The sequence below is a fragment of the Myxocyprinus asiaticus genome, chromosome 8 (genome assembly GCF_019703515.2).
Source record: "Myxocyprinus asiaticus isolate MX2 ecotype Aquarium Trade chromosome 8, UBuf_Myxa_2, whole genome shotgun sequence".
Classification (NCBI taxonomy): Eukaryota; Metazoa; Chordata; class Actinopteri; order Cypriniformes; family Catostomidae; genus Myxocyprinus; species Myxocyprinus asiaticus.
In genome coordinates, this window is record NC_059351.1 from 35,108,081 (window position 1) to 35,127,355 (window position 19,275).

General features: G+C 36.5%; 1 protein-coding gene across 2 annotated transcripts in view; it reads left to right on the top strand.

Annotated features, from left to right (window-relative positions):
- LOC127445465 (rho GTPase-activating protein 10-like) overlaps positions 1 to 19,275 on the top strand; it is a 144,780-nt gene that overhangs the window by 87,577 nt on the left and 37,928 nt on the right. For both annotated transcript variants that reach the window (XM_051705569.1, XM_051705570.1), the window contains exons 8-17: positions 3,827 to 3,956; positions 4,094 to 4,200; positions 4,394 to 4,488; positions 5,947 to 6,028; positions 6,955 to 6,994; positions 7,187 to 7,255; positions 7,816 to 7,890; positions 12,727 to 12,811; positions 13,794 to 13,852; positions 16,566 to 16,671. In XM_051705569.1, the coding sequence (XP_051561529.1) occupies positions 3,827 to 3,956; positions 4,094 to 4,200; positions 4,394 to 4,488; positions 5,947 to 6,028; positions 6,955 to 6,994; positions 7,187 to 7,255; positions 7,816 to 7,890; positions 12,727 to 12,811; positions 13,794 to 13,852; positions 16,566 to 16,671 (848 nt within the window). The remainder of the gene's footprint in view (positions 1 to 3,826; positions 3,957 to 4,093; positions 4,201 to 4,393; positions 4,489 to 5,946; positions 6,029 to 6,954; positions 6,995 to 7,186; positions 7,256 to 7,815; positions 7,891 to 12,726; positions 12,812 to 13,793; positions 13,853 to 16,565; positions 16,672 to 19,275) is intronic.

Genomic DNA, 19,275 nt, shown 5'->3' on the forward strand with positions numbered 1-19,275 from the left:
GTTTCGCCCAGAGGCTGACAAAAACTCCAAGCAAGTGAAACATTCATTTTTGCAACATTTAGGACAATGAATCTGGCAATGATGATTTTTAAATTTTTTATTTCATATCTCACCTGCATTCATTCTTTCCACTCACACACTTAAACACAGTTATTTTTTGTTGTTGGGAAAAATCTTTTATAATGTAAAAGAAACTCAGTCCATCATAGTAATGGATTAAGATTTTTCTATCGCAACCTCAGGTGACAAAATCTTGTCAAACCTGCTCTTCTGTAAAAACAACACATTTTAGGATCACATTTTAGTAGATATTAATGTAGACTGAACTTTTGTTGCAATTGTGAACTGTTGTAAAAACGCCAGCAAGCATTTTGTGTGTATAGATATATATATATTGATATATGTATACTTCAACCATCTTCAGATATTAAGGGAATGTTATGAGTTTCTCACAAGTTAAGCTCAATTGACAGCATTTGTGAAGTAATATTGATCACCACAAAAAAACATGTATTTTTGTTTTGTCTCATCTTTTCACAAATCTGGGTTACAGTTACACCATAAATCCTGCAAAAACAACTTTACAGACCAAATAATACACAAGTTTTAACTGAAGAATAAATGTAAGTTCTTTTATACATTTTTATGCTTCATTTTTCTGCCTTCAAACCTTCCAAAAATTGGCCACATTCACTTCCATTGTAAGTGCCTCATTGAAACCTCGAATTTTCCTTTTCTTTCTTTTTTTTTTTTAAGGAGGTATGAGTCTAAATACATTTTTGTGGTAATCAACATTATGCCACAACTGCTGCCAATTGGGCTTTACTTGTTTTGTTTGGTCAGAAAGCTGAGGCTGCACTGGGCTTACCATCTGTGTACCTCAGCAGAAATCCAGATTTGTCAGACCAGGCTATGTTTTTCCAGTCTTTAATTTTCCAGTTTTGGTGAGCCTTTTCCCACTACAGCCACAGATTTCTATTTTTGGCTGACAGAAGTGGAACCCGTCGTGGTCTTCTGCTGTTGTAGCCCATCTGCCTCAAGATTTGATATGTTGTGCATTCTGAGATACTATTCTGCTTACTATAATTGTACAGATGGGATATCTTTGTTACCGTAACCATTCTGTTGTGCATTCTGAGATGCTATTCTGCTCACTATAATTGTACAGAGGGGTTACCTTGGTTACCGTAACCTTTCCGTCGGTGCTATTCTGAGATGCTATTCTGCTCACTATAATTGTACAGAGGGGTTATCTTTGTTACCGTAACCAGTCTGGCCATTCTCTGTTGACCTCTCTCATCAACAAGGCTTTTCTGACTGCAGAACTGCCGCTCGCTGGATGTTTTTTATTTTTATTTTTTTGGCACCATTCTGAGTAATCTCTAGAGACTGTTGTGCTTGAAAATCCCAGGAGATCAGCAGTTACAGAAATACTCAAACCAGCCCATCTGGCACCAACAATCATGCCATGGTTGAAATCACTGAGCTCACATTTTTACCCCATTCTGATGGTTGATGTGAACATTAACTGAAAATGATTTCATGCATTTCTCTGCTGCCACATGATTGGCTGATTAGATAATCGCATGAATAACTGAATAATTATAATTAATAATTTTATTTATTTATCACACATTATACATTTGCACATATACAGTGAAATTCTTTTTTTTTCACATATCCCAGCTAAGCTGGGGTCAGTGTGTACAGGTTTGTGTGTGTGTGTGTGTGTGTGTGTGTGTGTATATATATATATATATATATATATATATATATATATATATATGTGTATATATTCATAATTCTTGGGGGGAAAATAAACAAGAAATATAAAATTTCTTGTTGATTGTGTTTTGTACTGTGACTTGACATGATATGACTCTCATGACTTGCTTGAGGTGAACCACTGACTTGTCTTGCATGACAGCTGACTTGAGACTTTACACTAAACTTGCACTTGTGGCTTGCTCCCACCTCTGCAATAATGGAAATGACTGCTAATGTTTTATGGTGTATGATGAGTCATTTACAGTGCATCCGGAAAGTATTCACAGCGCTTCACTTTTTCCACATTTTGTTATGTTACAGCCTTATTCCAAAATAGATTAAATTCATTATTTTCCTCAAAATTCTACAAACAATACCCCATAATGACAACGTGAAAGAAGTTTGTTTGAAATCTTTGTAAATTTATTAAAAATAAAAAAATGAAAAAAAATCACATGTACGTAAGTATTCACAGCCTTTGCCATGACACTCAAAATTTAGCTCAGGTGCATCCTGTTTCCACTGATCATCCTTGAGATGTTTCTACAACTTGATTGGAGTCCACCTTTGGTAAATTCAGTTGATTGGACATGATTTGGAAAGGCACACACCTGTCTATATAAGGTCCCACAGTTAACAGTGCATGTCAGAGCACAAACCAAGCCATGAAGTCCAAGGAATTGTCTGTAGACCTACGAGACAGGATTGTATCGAGGCACAGATCTGGGGAAGGGTACAGAAAAATTTCTGCAGCATTGAAGGTCCCAATGAGCACAGTGGCCTCCATCATCCGTAAATGGAAGAAGTTTGGAACCACTAGGACTCTTCCTAGAGCTGGCCGCCCGGCCAAACTGAGCGATCGGGGGAGAAGGGCCTTAGTCAGGGAGGTGACCAAGAACCCGATGGTCACTCTGACAGAGCTCCAGCGTTTCTCTGTGGAGAGAGGAGAACCTTCCAGAAGAACAACCATCTCTGCAGCACTCCACCAATCAGGCCTGTATGGTAGAGTGGCCAGACAGAAGCCACTCCTCAGTAAAAGGCACATGACAGCCCGCCTGGAGTTTGCCAAACGGCACCTGAAGGACTCTCAGACCATGAGAAACAAAATTCTCTGGTCTGATCAAACAAAGATTGAACTCTTTGGCCTGAATGGCAAACGTCATGTCTGGAGGAAACCAGGCACCGCTCATCACCTGGCCAATACCATCCCTACAGTGAAGCATGGTGGTGGCAGCATCATGCTGTGGGGATGTTTTTCAGCGGCAGGAACTGGGAGACTAGTCAGGATTGAGGGAAAGATGAATGCAGCAATGTACAGAGACATCCTTGATGTAAACCTGCTCCAGAGCGCTCTGGACCTCAGACTGGGGTGAAGGTTCATCTTCCAACAGGACAGCGACCCTAAGCACACAGCCAAGATAACAAAGGAGTGGCTACGGGACAACTCTGTGAATGTCCTTGAGTGGCCCAGCCAGAGCCCAGACTTGAACCCGATTGAGCATCTCTGGAGAGATCTGAAAATGGCTGAACCTGATGGGGCTTGAGAGGTCCTGCAAAGAAGAATGTGATAAACTGCCCAAAAATAGGTGTGTCAAGCTTGTAGCATCATACTCAAAAAGACTTGAGGCTGTAATTGGTGCCAAAGGTGCTTCAACAAAGTATTGCGCAAAGGCTGTGAATACTTATGTACATGTGATTTTTTTTTTTTCTTTTTTTTTTCTTTTTTTTTTTTTAATACATTTGCAAAGATTTCAAACAAACTTCTTTCACATTGTCATTATGGGGTATTGTTTGTAGAATTTTGAGGAAAATAATGAATTTAATCCATTTTGGAATAAGGCTGTAACATAACAATATGTGGAAAAAGTGAAGCGCTGTGAATACTTTCCGGATTGGTTAAATGTTGACACACTGACCAGTCATCTAATTTTCTGGGTAACTAGTCTGCTAGTAAAAAGAATAATCGTGCAAGCCTTATGGGAAACTAAGTTGACTGATTGCCAAGGATTCTGCAAGTCTTTATCCATGACGTTTTGTTTTCGTGTACGTTTCCTTTCAGACACGGAGTCGTTTTGAGGCCACCCGCTCTGAGGTGTACGAGTTAATGAAGAGAATCAAGGAGTCACCACAGGAGTACCGACAGACCAGCCCCATCAGTAGTGAGGGCTATCTTTACATACAGGAGAAACGTACGCAAAAGAAATTTCATGATGTAACTCACTGCAGAATGCCTCTGACCATGTGATTTTGTTGACTTGCATGTCATGTGTCTTCTGCTCCTCTGGTATTGCAAAAAAAAAAAAAAATGGTTTTGTGATTTCTACAGGACCTCCGCTTTTCGGATCCAGCTGGGTGAAACGGTATTGCACTTTTGTCAAAGAACAGAAAATTCTGCATATGATCACGTTTGACCAGAGATCAGTGGGCAAGCTTGTAAGTGTAGATAACGTGACGCATTAGTCTTGGTAATGGCACGTTTCATATAATATAAATGTTTCAGGTTTCACCTTTTGTTGTAGTTTAAATGCATCACAGAGAGTTTATTTTGATTTTGACATGTCCAAGGACTATGATTGATTGCAGTCTAGCTAATCTGCTGTTTATGAAATGCTCTGTGTCCTTTCAGGGTGAGACGGACTCTGTCACACTAAAGTCTTGTGTCTGCAAAACCACAGACATGCTTGACAGAAGGTTCTGCCTAGACATAGAGATCACAGATCGGTATGTTGTCCATAGTCACAATACAAGCCTGTTTTACTTCATCTGCATCTTTATTTCTCTCATACAATAGGGTTTAATTGGTCCTCATTTAAATTCAAATAAATGTAATGTTTTGAGTTTTCCACTATGATGGAAAATGAATAAGAAGTGTTTAAAATTCTGCTTAAAAGGTTACTAATCAAATAATTTGAGACATTTACCATGTTAACTCATTTGTACATAAGGTCAGGTTTCCTTTCTTATAAAAGCACACAATATGCTCTTAGTGCTCTTTCCAATGTTCTCAAATCCTTCTGGGATAACATGGATGATCAGGTTTTGCACAAACTTGTGGAGTCTATGACAGCTCGAGTGCAGTAAAGCAAAAGGGGTACAACACAGAATAGGAATTCTTGTTAATATAACATTTCACTCAAGCTGTTATGCTGTTGATGTAATTTTGAATGTTAAAAAAAAATAAAATAAAAATAATATGTAGTTGTAGTAGTAGCATTTTCACATGTAGGCTCACACTTCGAACCCCACTGTATGTTTGTGCTCTCTGAGCCAGAATGATATTAGGGTTTTTTTCTCTCTTTTTTCCTAATTTCATTCAAATATTTGATGAATATATACAAAGAGAAAGTTGTGGGGAATAAATAAATATATATATATATATTAAAAAAAAATCCTATAATGTTTGCTATATCCTCGCTTCTCATGTTACTGTCTCTTTAGGATGAATTGCTTGCGTTGTGGCATTCCACAGTTACATGAATAAATACAGTGTAAATGTAACTATGAATTTCTGGTTCACAACAAGTGGGAGTGGGTATTGGAAATAAGAGTACTTGTATACTACCTTAAAACAAAAGAAGTCACACTTTAGGGCAACTCGCACAATGTTTGGAAAATATTTGACTCATCTGCAACCCTGTATTCCTTCACAAGAAGAATTTGCTGGCAATTAACAGTTAAACAGATCACATAAAATTAGTAATTTATGATTGGCCAATACTTGAATGGTTTTCAATTATTTTCAGTTTCTTTAACAACTTTAACTCTTGTGTTTCCCAAGTGTTTCCTTTTTACCGTATAATAATAATAAAAATAAATATACTAGAAATATAATAAAAAATACAAAATTTAAATAATAATAATAAATATTTAGTAAGATAGGACTGTAGACCCTTCTTTTGGAAGCTAGAGATGTTAATAAGAGAGTGTGAGACAAGTGAGATTTATTGACGCTGCCTCTGGTACGTCAGAGGATTAAGAAATCAAAATATTTTGAACATCCAAGATACACCCAGGGACATTATTAATCAAAGCCTACAGCCAACACCAGCCTGGGCACAATTTCATGTGTAAACTCAAGCAGTGGTTTGTGGAGCGTGTAAGATCACAGCATGCCTCCAAATCTTGCAGTTGATTTAAATATATGTAGCAACAGGCTGAGTTTGTGTTTGGTTTTTCTAGACCAGGCACAGTGCTGACTGTCCAGGCTCTCTCAGAAGATGACTACAGATTCTGGATTCAAGCGATGGGAGGAAAGGAGCCAGTGCGTCAATCAGTCACTTTAACTCCCTGAAATAATCCCAACAGCTTTATTCAATGAAAGCATTTTTCTGACTAAACCCACTTTAGATTCTTTTTAATAAATCTTTGCATCAGAACTTTGCTTCAAGCAGTTACTATTAGAAGTATTAGTCTCTTGTTTGGACATATTAAAGGAATAGTTCACACCAAAACAATAATTCTCTCATCATTTATTTACCCTTGTGCCATCTCAAACATGTATGTCCTGCTTTCTTCCGTGGAACACAAACAGAGATATTTTTATGGAGATAAGATGCCTGTTTGTCCATAAAATGCAAGTGAATTGTGACCAAATATTCCTGCTCCTAAAAGGACATAAATACAGCCTAAAGGTAATCCATAACACTCTGGTGGCTTAATCCATGACTTCTGAAGTGATCCAATCGATTTTGGGTGAGGATAGACTAAAATGAAATGCTGTACGTTTTGCCATTGCAATCTCTTGGAACAATCATGATTTCAAGCTCGATTAAACTTCCTAGGGCTTGATGCATGCACAGAGCTATGTAGATTGCGCTAGGACGTGTAACTGAGCTTGAAATCATGATCGTCAAGAAGACTGCTGATTTCAAGATTTATAGTGAAAAAGACTCCACTGGATTCTTATGGATTAACTTGATGCTGCCTTTGTCTTTTTTGGATCTTGAAAAATTGGTCACCATTCACTTGCATAGTATGCACAAGCAGACATCATCTTTCAATTGAAATATCTTTGTCTGTGTTCCACGGAAAAAAGAACATCATAAGAGTTTGAGATGGCATAAGGACGAGTAAATGATGAGAGAATTGTCATTTTTGGGTGAACTATTCCTTCTATGTTTTTTGATGATTTGTTCTTCATGCTGGTCTAGTTTGTGTCTCTGCCTGATGTTTATCTCTGACACACAGATGCAGTATCTCAGCAGGACACAATCAAGAGAAAGAGGAAGTGAGTACACTAAAATATTATGTGTAATTGACACTGGAAATAAAGATTCTTGTTATAACAGAGCTACACGTTTACCATTAAATGGAATATTAATGCGGATGGTTTTTTTAATGTTTTGTGTTTGTTTGATTTTAATACTGGTTCAAGTATTGTGACAGTTCGATCATTAATGATATTTGTGTGTTTCTGTAGTTGATGCCCAGCTGGATGACGTGGGAATAAACTTTGTAAAAAACTCAATAAATGCCATTGAGTCTAGAGGTATCTACCCATAATATGTTTGAATATATGGACATCATATTCAAAATACATAAAGTAACAAACAAACAGCAGGGGTATAGGTGTGTGTAACTTATACTGTATGTATTCTGGTGCAAGTCCATTACTTCTGCTCTAGTGGTTTTCAGTTTATTTGTAAAATTAGGTCTGTGCGTAACATCACTTCTATAAACTTAACCGTTTTGTTCCTTATGATTATGTTTAACAAATTATGCACAGTCATACCTCAATGCGGAAATTTTAAACCGTTGTGTGCTCAAGAAGCATTTTCTTTTTTTTAGGACTACAAACTGAACCGCTCTGTAGTTTACATACTGCAGTAACACTTTCTGAACACTAGAGGGCAGGCTAATCCAGCAGTTTCTCAATTCATACCATACCAGCAACCTGTTGTTCTTACCGGGATGAACAGGAGATGCTTAGTTTGCTAGTATTTAGTTTCAGATGGGAAGAGTATATAGTCCAAAGACAATACTGCTATGTGACTTGACTCTGAACAAGGTGTCTGAAAACTTTTTCTCTTGATTGTTGTTTTATTACAGGTATTAATGATCAGGGCCTATACAGAGTGGTCGGGGTCAGTTCAAAGGTCCAGAAGCTTCTCAGTTTAATGATTGGTAAGTTGATGCTTTTGTTTTTATTTTTTATTGTATTGATGCTTTGTTTATTCTGTAATTGGTGCTGACAATTTTAGGTGGTATAAAAACAGTCCTAAGTCCTAAGATTATTAAATTGAAGCCATAGTGAAGCTACAATTGTAGTTTAAGCCAGTGTCCTGCTGAGTCTCATTGCCATTCAGACCATTCAGTTGCCCAGTCTGGTGTCTTTCTGTATGTCCTTCTGTCCTGTCCTGTCCTGTCCTTGTAGGTGACACTTGGCTCCATTACTGGAGGCAATCAGATTTCCGTCTGCTTTCTCTCTGTCGCTTTTCCTTGATCCTATTTCGTCTCTCCCCAAAACCCAACACACACACCGATCACGATCTCTCTTCTGTACAACCACTGCTGTCCTGTTATCGGCCCTTCTTTGTAGCTGTATGACAATTAACGAAACTAAAATGGAAACTAAATTGAAATGAAAATAGTTCAAACTAAACTAAAATGAATTTGTATGACTCCAAAACAATCTAAAATAATATGCAAATGACCACAAATACATTTTTGTCTTTATTTTAATTTTATTTTTATATAGAAATTCTTCCTTTTTTTGTCTGTCTGCAGTCATAGCATGAACTGCTATCTCTCTGGTCTGAATTCTAAGCGACGTGTCGAGTCGGCAGGCTGCCTGAGCCCCTGCTGCTACAAGAACTCAGCCACTCCAGAGTCTAATAGCCATTAACACAATATAGATCCGCTGTCCCCATCTGAGAACAGCCTGAGCCCTTTGTAGTTGACTCATTCACTAAAAAGCTGTGAAATATCCAGAACACAACAAAACCACACCTCTCATTTTTAAATTCAGAGCGCTGTCATTTGCCGGTTCTGCAAGGGTCTTGCATGTGGTTTTACATATCAGGGAGCCCAGTCGCTGGATTATATCCAGACTCTCTCCTTATTTAAAGTTGATGTGTGTGTTTTTATATACTGTGTGATATATATATATATATATATATATATATATATATATATATATATATATATATATAATATACAGTTGAAGTCAGAAGTTTACATACACTTTAAGTTGAAGTCATTAAACCTCATTTTTTAACCACTCCACAGATTTAATATTAGCAAACTATAGTTTTGGCAAGTCGTTTAGGACATCTACTTTGTGCATGACACGAGTAATTTATCCAACAGTTGTTTACAGACAGATTGTTTCAATGACTATATCACAATTCCAGTGGGTCAGAAGTTTACATACACTAAGTTAACTGTGCCTTTAAGCAGCTTGGAAAATTCCAGAAAATGATGTCAAGCCTTTAGACAATTAGCTTCTGATAGGAGGTGTACTGAATTGGAGGTGTACCTGTGGATGTATTTTTAGGCCTACCTTCAAACTCAGTGCCTCTTTGCTTGATATCATGGGAAAATCAAAAGAAATCAGCCAAGTCCTCAGAAAAATAAATTGTGGACCTCCACATGCCTGGTTCATCCTTGGGAGCAATTTCCAGATGCCCAAAGGTACCACGTTCATCTGTACAAACAATAGTACACAAGTATAAACACCATGGGACCACACAGCCATCATACCACTCGGGAAGGAGATGCATTACGTCTCCTAGAGATGAACGTAATTTGGTACGAAAAGTACAAATCAATCCCAGAACAACAGCAAAGGACCTTGTGAAAAACTGGAGGAAACAGGTAGACAAGTATCTATATCCACAGTAAAACGAGTCCTATATCGACATAACCTGAAAGGCTGCTCAGCAAGGAAGAAGCCACTGATCCAAAACCGCCATAAAAAAGCCAGACTACAGTTTGCAAGTGCACATGGGGACAAATATCTTACTTTTTGGATAAATTTCCTCTGGTCTGTGAAACAGAAATGGAACTTTTTGGCCATAATGACCATCGTTATGTTTGGAGGAAAAAAGGTGAGGCTTGCAAGCTGAAGAACACCATCCCTCCTATGAAGCATGGGGATGGCAGCATCATGTTGTGGGTGTGTTTTGCTGCAGGAGAGACTAGTGCACTTCACAAAATAGATAGCATCATGAGGAAGGAAAATTATGTGGATATATTGAAGCAACATCTCAAGACATCAGCCAAGAAGAAAGCTTGGTCGCAAATTGTCAAATGGACAGTGACCCTAAGCATACCTCCAGAGTTGTGGCAAAATGGCTTAAGGACAACAAAGTCAAGGTATTGGAGTGGCCATCACAAAGCCCTGACCTCAATCTGTGTGGGCAGAACTGAAAAAGCATGTGCGAGCAAGGAGGCCTACAAACCTGACTCAGTTACACCAGTTCTGTCTGGAGGAATGGGCCAAAATTCCAGCAACTTATTGTGAGAAGCTTGTGGAAGGCTACTCAAAAAGTTTGACCCAAATTAAACAATTTAAAGGCAATGCTACCAAATAACAAATTGTATGTAAACTTCTGACCCACTGGGAATGTGATAAAAGAAATAAAAGCTGAAATATATAATTCTCTCTACTATTATTCTGACATTTCACAGTCTTAAAATAAAGGAACTGTCAGGAATTGTGAAAAACTGAGTTTAAATGCATTTGGCTAAGGTGTATGTAAACTTCTGACTTCAACCGTTCATATATATATATATATAAACAGTACTGTGCAAAAGTCTTAGGCACATAAGATGTTTCACAAAAGCATTTGTCTTAAGATGGTTAATTATATCTTCAGCTTTAGTGTGTCAATAGGAAATATAAATGTTAGACTCTCAAATGTTACTTTTTCAAATAGAAAAGATTAGAATAGAAGAACAGGGAGCCCTGCAACAGATGTCATGGCCCCCATAAAGCCCCCCACTGAACATTGTGTCAGTCTGAGATTACATAAAGAGACAGAAGAAATTGACGATATAACTAGATATTGTGTTTATTATTATTATTATTATTATTATTATTATTTATCATGAACATATTTCTTCCATATCGCCTAGCCCTAGAAGGGAAAAAAATGAATTTATTCACACACATTCAAAGTCATTACCCTTCCGAAGCAGCTAAACTGGGTCCTGGGATGAAGGGTAATAAAACAGCAACATTAAACCCGCAACAACCCACAATAAGTGATGCATTTGCCCGGACAAAGAAATACCCAACTGGTAGCCCATGATGGAGAGAATGCACGGATGAAGTAGGTTCATTGCCAAAGAGATGTTGTCTTTAACAACTGTTGAAAAGCCATCTTTTAAAAAAATTTAACAACACACATTTTAATTACACTTAAATTTTTATTTGAAATAAATACAAAAATAAAGTTAAAAGTTTGAAATCAAGCTGCTTTGCGTTATTGTGTAGGCTATTGCTTAACGAAAATTACCCCATAGTACCACTTAGTGTCCAACCAGCGGTAATACCGGTGTTACTCGGTTTGAACGTGAACACCGTACCAGTGTGAAAATTATGATATCATGACAAGTCTAGTGCATTCATTATGTTGTGATGAGATGTCTGCAGACTGCGAATACAAATAGAGTGTTAAGAGGAAACCATGAGTGCTAATAAGAAATCTGTATCAGAGCTGTAGTTAGATGTGCTCGCAACAAATGCAGTTTACAAATGTATTTTTATTGAATAATGTGTGTCTATATAGTGCGTATTGTATACTGTACAGTGTATGTTATTATATGTATATTGTTGAGTGTAATTATGTGTATATCAGATGTTTAAATTGTGTTGTGTTAATTTGATGTTATTGTAAATTGGTATATGTCTCATCACTGTCACGACTGCTATGTTGATCAGAACTGCACCCAAAAATTTCACACACCATTGCACTTGTGTATATGGCTGTGTGACAATAAAGTGATTTGATTTGATTTGATAAAGGAGGATACAGGTGTACAGGTTAAAATTTTGGGTTGTTGACATAACATGCCAGGGAGTTACGGCAGTGTTCTGCATTGTGACATGTTATTTATCTAAACTTTTTTTAACCATTTTTTGCAGTTTTATGACATTTTAAATGGAACAGTAGATATGTGTATATAACTTTACCCTCATGCCATCCCAGACTTTCTTTTTTCTGCAGAACATAAATTAAGATTTTTAGAAGAATATTTCAGCTCTGTAGGTTCTTAAAATGCAAGTGAATGGTGACCAGAACTTTGAAGGTTAAAAAAAAAAAAAAGGACTTAAGTATTTTTTCTTTTTCTCACCAAAACCTATCACATCGCTTCAGAACATATGGATTTAACCACTGGAATTGTATGGGTTACTTTCATGCTGCCTTTATGTCCTTATTAGGCCTTCTGAGTTCTGGCACCCATTCACTTGCATTGTATGGACCTACAGAGTTGAGATGTTGTTCTAAAAATATTCATTTATGTTCTGCTGAAGAAACAAAGTCATACACATCTGGGATGAAATGAGGGTGAGTAAATTATGAGAGAATTTTCATTTTGTTGGTCAACTATCCCTTTAAGACATTTTTGATTGTCAGCTTTTATATAGCAATCATTAAGACATTACCATGGTAACAGTTAGCCAGACAGAGAGGTAATTGTCAGTGAATACTTTGGCTGAATTCTTTACAAGCATTAAAGCCCTAGAGTTACAGACTCAGTAAGGATCATTTCACAAATACATATACATACACTTTGGCCATCTTCCTGGGGAAAAAAATAAATGACCCCTAGGCAGGCTGTGGTACTACATTTAGGTCCAGATGTCTGCCCCCCACATAGTCCATACCTTAACTTCCAATCAGCCCTCTCTCCCTCTTTCGCTCTCATTGTAACTGTACTGTGCATCCTAATCAGGATTTATTCAACACATAGGAATTCCAAATGTTTTTAATTTAAAATTTTCATCTTTAGATGAGAAGAGCAGTGAAGTAGATTTAGCAACCAGTGAGGAATGGGATGTAAAAACAATCACCAGTGCTTTAAAACTTTACCTGAGGTGAGTTACTACTTCAACATTTTGTTTCTGTTTGCAGATATAAAATGGCATAATTTATAAGTGTTTACAAATATGCTATTTTCGCTAAATGTGCTGGTTATCATTTAACAGAATTCATCAAACCCTTTAATTTGTAATTGGGAAGCCACTCGCGGTTGTTAAAGAATATTCAGTTTAGATTTGAATTAGATTAGATTTGCCAGCTTTTTGACTGCTAGGACACAACAATAATTACACCACTTCAAGTTTGATAACTCCGAAAGAAACTCTTACTCATTCTTTCATTATTAGTATGTTGCATATTTTAAACTAACCCAGTAGTAAAGTTAAACAAACTAAACTCTGCACACACTGCATCCTCTCAACCAACTTCATTTATCAACAAAGATGCTTTAGATTTATTTATTTTTTTAAGTAATTTTCACAAAAAGTAAATATTTTCTTTTGTAAGTAATTTTTAGCCATAATTTGTCTACAAAACAAAAGAAATCAGGAATTTAAGCATAACCATTTAGGTCAAAAGGTTTTTAAGATCATGAGAAATGAATTAATTCAAGTCTTTACAAACTTTTCTCCAATAAGAATCTCAAACAAAAGTAATGATGGTAAATGTGTAGATCCATTTAATGAGTTACTGTGGAGCATTCCTGGAAGTCACACGCTCATTTAACGCTGTTTTAATCAACATTTTAATTAACAGTTCTTTTTATTCACTTCTGTAATTGATGTGTCACAATAGATCAGCACAAGGTGGCTTTTGGACTGCCTGATGGTATTGGCGTGCTAGGCTCATTTTGTGGTATCATTGCTGGGATGTCTGCCAGAGTCTGAGTGAAAGTACCTTCAGATGAACTTGGTTATCACAGTGTGCGTGTGTGTGTGTGCGCGCTCTCTTATTTCTTGCAGTGATCAGCCACATTAATCATAGTGTTGTGTCCAATAATGCCCAATAAAGCCAATAAATCTCTCCCTCTCTCTCAAGGAGCCTTCCAGAGCCTCTAATGACATACGAGCTGTATAAGGAGTTCATCGTCCCTGCAAGTAAGCTCTTTGTCCTTGCTTAGACAATAATCAAGCTAATCCCCTATCAATTACTTCACTAATTCCATAAACTAAGAATATTGGTATGTCATTGTGAGCTTGTTTGTTAAACACGGAAGGGGATGTAAGGCTCAGCGAAAACATTCCTGAATTCATTTCCAGTTATGAAAAACAACAGTTTAAGGACTTTCAAAATCTGAAAATTATATCAAAATAAAGATCTGAGTCAGTGGGTTGTTGTGGGTTTGAAGGGGCTGTAAATTCATAAAAAATGGAAAGCCTATTAACACTCTGTGTACAAAGCTCAGGGTAATTAATTAATTACTAATTCAGGAATATCTCAGAAGGGAAACATCACTCTTTTTAATCTTGCACCACATAAGCGTTACTCTCGTCACATTCTTACCTCAGTTTTGAGGATTCCGTCAAAGGTTCGGTAAATTACGGATACTATCATCAGCGTGTATAACAGCAATATATCAGGGTTCCCACATGTCCTGGAAAACCTGGAATTTTCCAGTCATGAAAGAGTCATGGAAAATGAGAAAAAATCCTAAATGTCCTGGAAAAAAATTATTTGTCCTGGAAAATATTTTAGTATAATAAAACTGTTTGTGTCGCTGATAAGGTTTTTGTAACATGTACAAGTATGGATATTGTGCACATTTATTTAGTTCCAACACTGCTGTAGTGTTAACTACAAAAACATTTTGAGTTTAGACAATGACTATGGTCAGACCGCAGATAAAAAAATAAATAAAAAAAAATTCACAAATTGAGGTGGTAGCGTGGTGATGCGGCCTTTACACCTCGGTATGTAAATTAATTTTCGATAATTCAACGATCGGAGTCTGCTTACACCACAGTTACCTCATGTGAGGCCCTATGATTTCTGCGATGCAGAAAACATGGATGGAATCACTGAATCCAGTCATAAAAATTGCATTAGCTATAAGATGTGGAATGTCACAGAATTTGACATATTTGGGACAAAAATGAACGTTTGAATGCACAAATATTAAATAAAAATCTTAATATGTCCAAGTGTGATTATTAAACTGCAAAAGGCTGCGATTTAAATAAATATATATTCTGCATGTGCTGCGTGCTTCAAAATAAATGTGTGAAGCCGGCTGCTTGTACACTGAAAACACCTTTCATGAGCATCACATGCGCTCTGGGTGTGTGTATTTGTGTAGTAGATGACAGTGAGCAGAGCGTCTGAAGCGTGCAGCACATACAGACTATATATGTATTTTAATGAAATTATAGCTTTTTTGTGATTTAATTGTCACACTGGGACATGTAGCAAACTGCTTATCCAGAGGTGAGAAACTACAGTCAAATTATTTTGAAAAAATTATCCTTCAATAACCACAATTTTAACGACCTCTCGTGTGTTTTTGCTTAAATATTACAACTGTGTGGCACATAAAATGTCCTGGAAATGTTCTGGAAAATTGTGCCTTGAAAAGAGTGGGAACCCTGTTTTTATTGTATTTATATTATAAATAAATTAGTTACATTATTATATAGAGATTTAGAGGCCCTAACCCCACCCCTACACTTCTCTAATATAAAAAAAAAAAAAAAAAAAGTAACGAGTTAATTACTACTTTAGGGTGACGTTGCTATAGTGAAATTTACCTATGAGAGTGTGTTGACTAGTTATTTCGATTTTATAGTACACTTTTTTTATTAGAACATTTATTTCAAGGGTATATGGAGCAGCGTGTTTTTTTTTTGTTTGTTTTTTTTGTGAACATCCTCCTTTGAAGCTAGAAGAGAAAAAAAAATATCGGATAAGTTTAACATTTTTAATTGGGGAAAAAAAAAATGCTTTTAAACATTAACTGCATTTTCTTTCAGCTTCATGTCACTCTCTAATGAATAACAAAAAGTGTAAAAAATTATTTCTCAATAATGCAATGAAACTTGCAACAAATATAAAAAACAATCATCAAAATTAACTTTTTGGCAACAGGCCTACATTGTTCTGCTATTTTCTGTATACTTTCTGTGAATATAAAGCATTTTAATTGATGATTTTTTTTTATTATTATTATATATTTTTGCTAAATATCCAAAAATGTAATAAATAAAAAGCTTTGCTGGAGCAAAATTAACAGAATTTAACCCAAAATGTGAAATCTCACCCAGAAGCTCACCTAAAGATACAAATTATGTCATCATTTACCATACTCACCCTCAATTCGTATAAAAGCACCATAACAGTTGTCCGTATCACCCGTGCACTATATTTCAAGTGTTCTGAAGTGCCATACAAAAGTGGCTTGTGAGGAACCGACTGAAATTTAAGTGTTAATTCGTTGAAAATTCGTCACTCATTCGAACCTGGTGCGCACGAGGCTACGTCTTTATTTACATTAGCGCAGCGCAGTGAGCGAGCCTGACACCATGTAAAGAGTAGGCGTTGGAGAAACTTGGTTCTTGCATATTTTATTACTGCGGCAAATCTGAATGAGTCAAAGTCAACAAGATAAGCCCACATGACCATACAACAACCACTGTCCTGGAGCAATGCATTGTTTAATATCTTGCTTAATTGAACAACTGTTGATAGTTCATGGGCTTTATCCAATAGAAATAATATTAAAAAAATAAACACCACTCTTGTCTCTCACTGTGAAAGACTGAATTTTTATAAGTGTATATTTTGAGGTGTCTTCTTTTTTCTTTTCTGTCTACACAGAGAGCGGTAGTCCAGAATCTAGAGTTCAGGCCATTCACTGTCTGGTTCATGAACTGCCAGAGAAGAACAGATTAGTGCTCAGTCTGGTTACCAAGCATCTCGCCAAGTGAGTGGAAACTGCTTTCTCTTTTTCTCTCTCTGTTGAAACTAGTCTGACACCATTCAGATTTTCTCTCATTTTTCATCTGTGTAAATTCTTTTTGTTTCTCCTCTTTGTTGCCCATCTTTTTCTTTCTCTTGGCTTTCAGCCACCTTTTTCAATCATCATATCCAACTTTTCCCCTCTCTGCCGTGCTTGCCGTCACTACACACACAAACACACACCCATCATACGGGCAGCACTCCTAGAAACGTTCCCGGCTTTCTGTAGGCTGCCTCTGTTGCTGGGCAACAAAGCAAACAGACAGACAGCACTCTGGAGAGAAGAGAGACTGAGCACAGCGACAACTTCACATGGAGACCTCCACACTCTGGACGAAGAAAGGAAGACAAAAAAATAACAAAATTAAAAAATGCTGTTGTCTAGATCAAACCTTTTTTTCTAGAGAGATCAACCCCTTCCTCTCCCATTTCCACCCAACAACTGCCCACTTTGAGAAGACAGTTACGCAACAGATTAGATCGGGTAAGAGATTTACAAATAACGTTAGCTATCATTACAAGGCTTTACCTCGGGCCGCACATTTTTATATTATGTGAATGTGAGCAAATTGAAGAAAAGCGCATAATCTCCCTAACTTTTGGCAATCAGTGACTGGGCATCTGCAAATCCTCAAAATATAGAGTGGGATTTGCTGGCAGCCAAGGATGTGCGTTTGGAAATTAAATTAAGGTTATCCGCCACCAAATTTCACTTGCATCAACTCCAACAGGAATTGGCTCGGTTAGGCACCCTTCAGAGATGGAGAGGAAAAAAACAAATTTTTGCCCTGCTATTTGAAATGGGACTAGAGAGGTGATAAATCGGTGTTGTCTTTGGCATATTTAGCTTTCAGAGTGCGTCCTTTAAAAGTGGTGAACTCTGAGACTGTGTTAGCTAAGGTGCCTCAGGAAAGAATACCTGAATGAACTTTAGACAAGTTTGAGATGTGTCTTCTTGACTCGTCCCAGGGAAGGAATTACTTTTTGACCTCACCACAGAGGTCAAACGGTATTGTTATTGTTTTGTTTTACATATTGACCTGCATGGAAAGTATGATTAGAAAACAACATTGGATAAAGATTCTCTAGCTGTTAGACTTATGGCAAAAAGTTGCAATAACGGTACTTTAGTCCATATTTTGCATTCAGGTTTTTTTGTATATAGGCTTTTTGCCTTCATTTGATGGGTAAGTAGGGGAGAGGGAAAGACGGGTGGGGGTTGGGGTGTAATCGGGACATGATAGCCACAATAATGGCAACGCTAAAATAGTGTTTGCAATGATGCCATTCCCCTCCTGCATAATGATTTTTTGCTTGTTTGTTTGTTTTGTTTTTTTGTATGTAATAGCTTTTGGCCACTTCTCTTACTACTACTAATTTCTGTATAATTAACCCAATAAGAGTAAATTCAGCAATAGAGTGCAACAGTCTGGTTCCAGAAGTACAAATCCCATTATTTATTTATTTTTTCTATAGGAGAACTGATTATTAACTTTAACTTAAAACCTTTTTAAGACAGACCTACCATGAGCTTTTAGGTTGTTAATTGATGGTATATGCATCTGTAGAAGCCTTCAGTCTGCTTATTTCAACTTCATTTCTAAAACAATTCGGGTGAAGAACTACACCACCCATGAATCAGAGCTCTGCAGCGACCTTCCACTCCAATGACACCCTGTGAATGACGTAATCAGCTACTTATATATTTGTATATATCTAAATATTTTATTATTTTATTGATTTATACTTACAATTAACAACTTTAAATCAATAGTTTTATGTTTTTCCATATATATATATATATATATATATATATATATATATATATATATATATATATATAATTTTTTTTTTTTTTTTTTTTTTTAATCCAATAATGTCATTCCTAATGCTTTATGGGATTGTAGTTCATTCCTAAAGACATTAAAGGAATATTCCAAGTTAAGGTCAATCGACAGCAACTGCGGCATAATAAAAAATTTCTTTTGATTTGTCCCTCCTTTTCTCTCTCTAAAAAAAAAAAGAAGCACAAATCGAGGTTACAGTGAGGCACTTAGAATGGAAGTGAATGAGTGAGTGTTTAAAGGCAGAAATGTGAAGCATATAATTTTGTAAAAGCACATATTAATTCGTCTGTTAAAAATGATATATTATTTGAGCTGTAAAGTTGTTTTTAGGGTTTGTTGACAACATCGTCATGGCAACAATGTTGCAAAATTGGCTGTAACTTTATACAGAAAAGGTTAGTAAGTGTATTCATCACACTAAAATCATGTTAACAGGCATATTGTTTGTCTTGTGGCTGTACTTTAAAAAACGTTTAAAAATCGGTCCCCATTCACTTCCATTGTAAGTGCTTCGCTGTAACCCAGATTTTGTTTTTTATAAAAGGAGGGGCAAGTCCAAATGTATTTTTGTGGGAATCAACATTATGCCACAAATGCTGTCGATTGAGCTTAACTTGTTTTGAATCCGGAATATTCCTTTACACAATCTTGTACCTTTATCTTTTTGTCCGATTTTCAAATCCTTTTTTGCTTAAAAAAAAAAAAAAAAAAAAAAAAAGTTT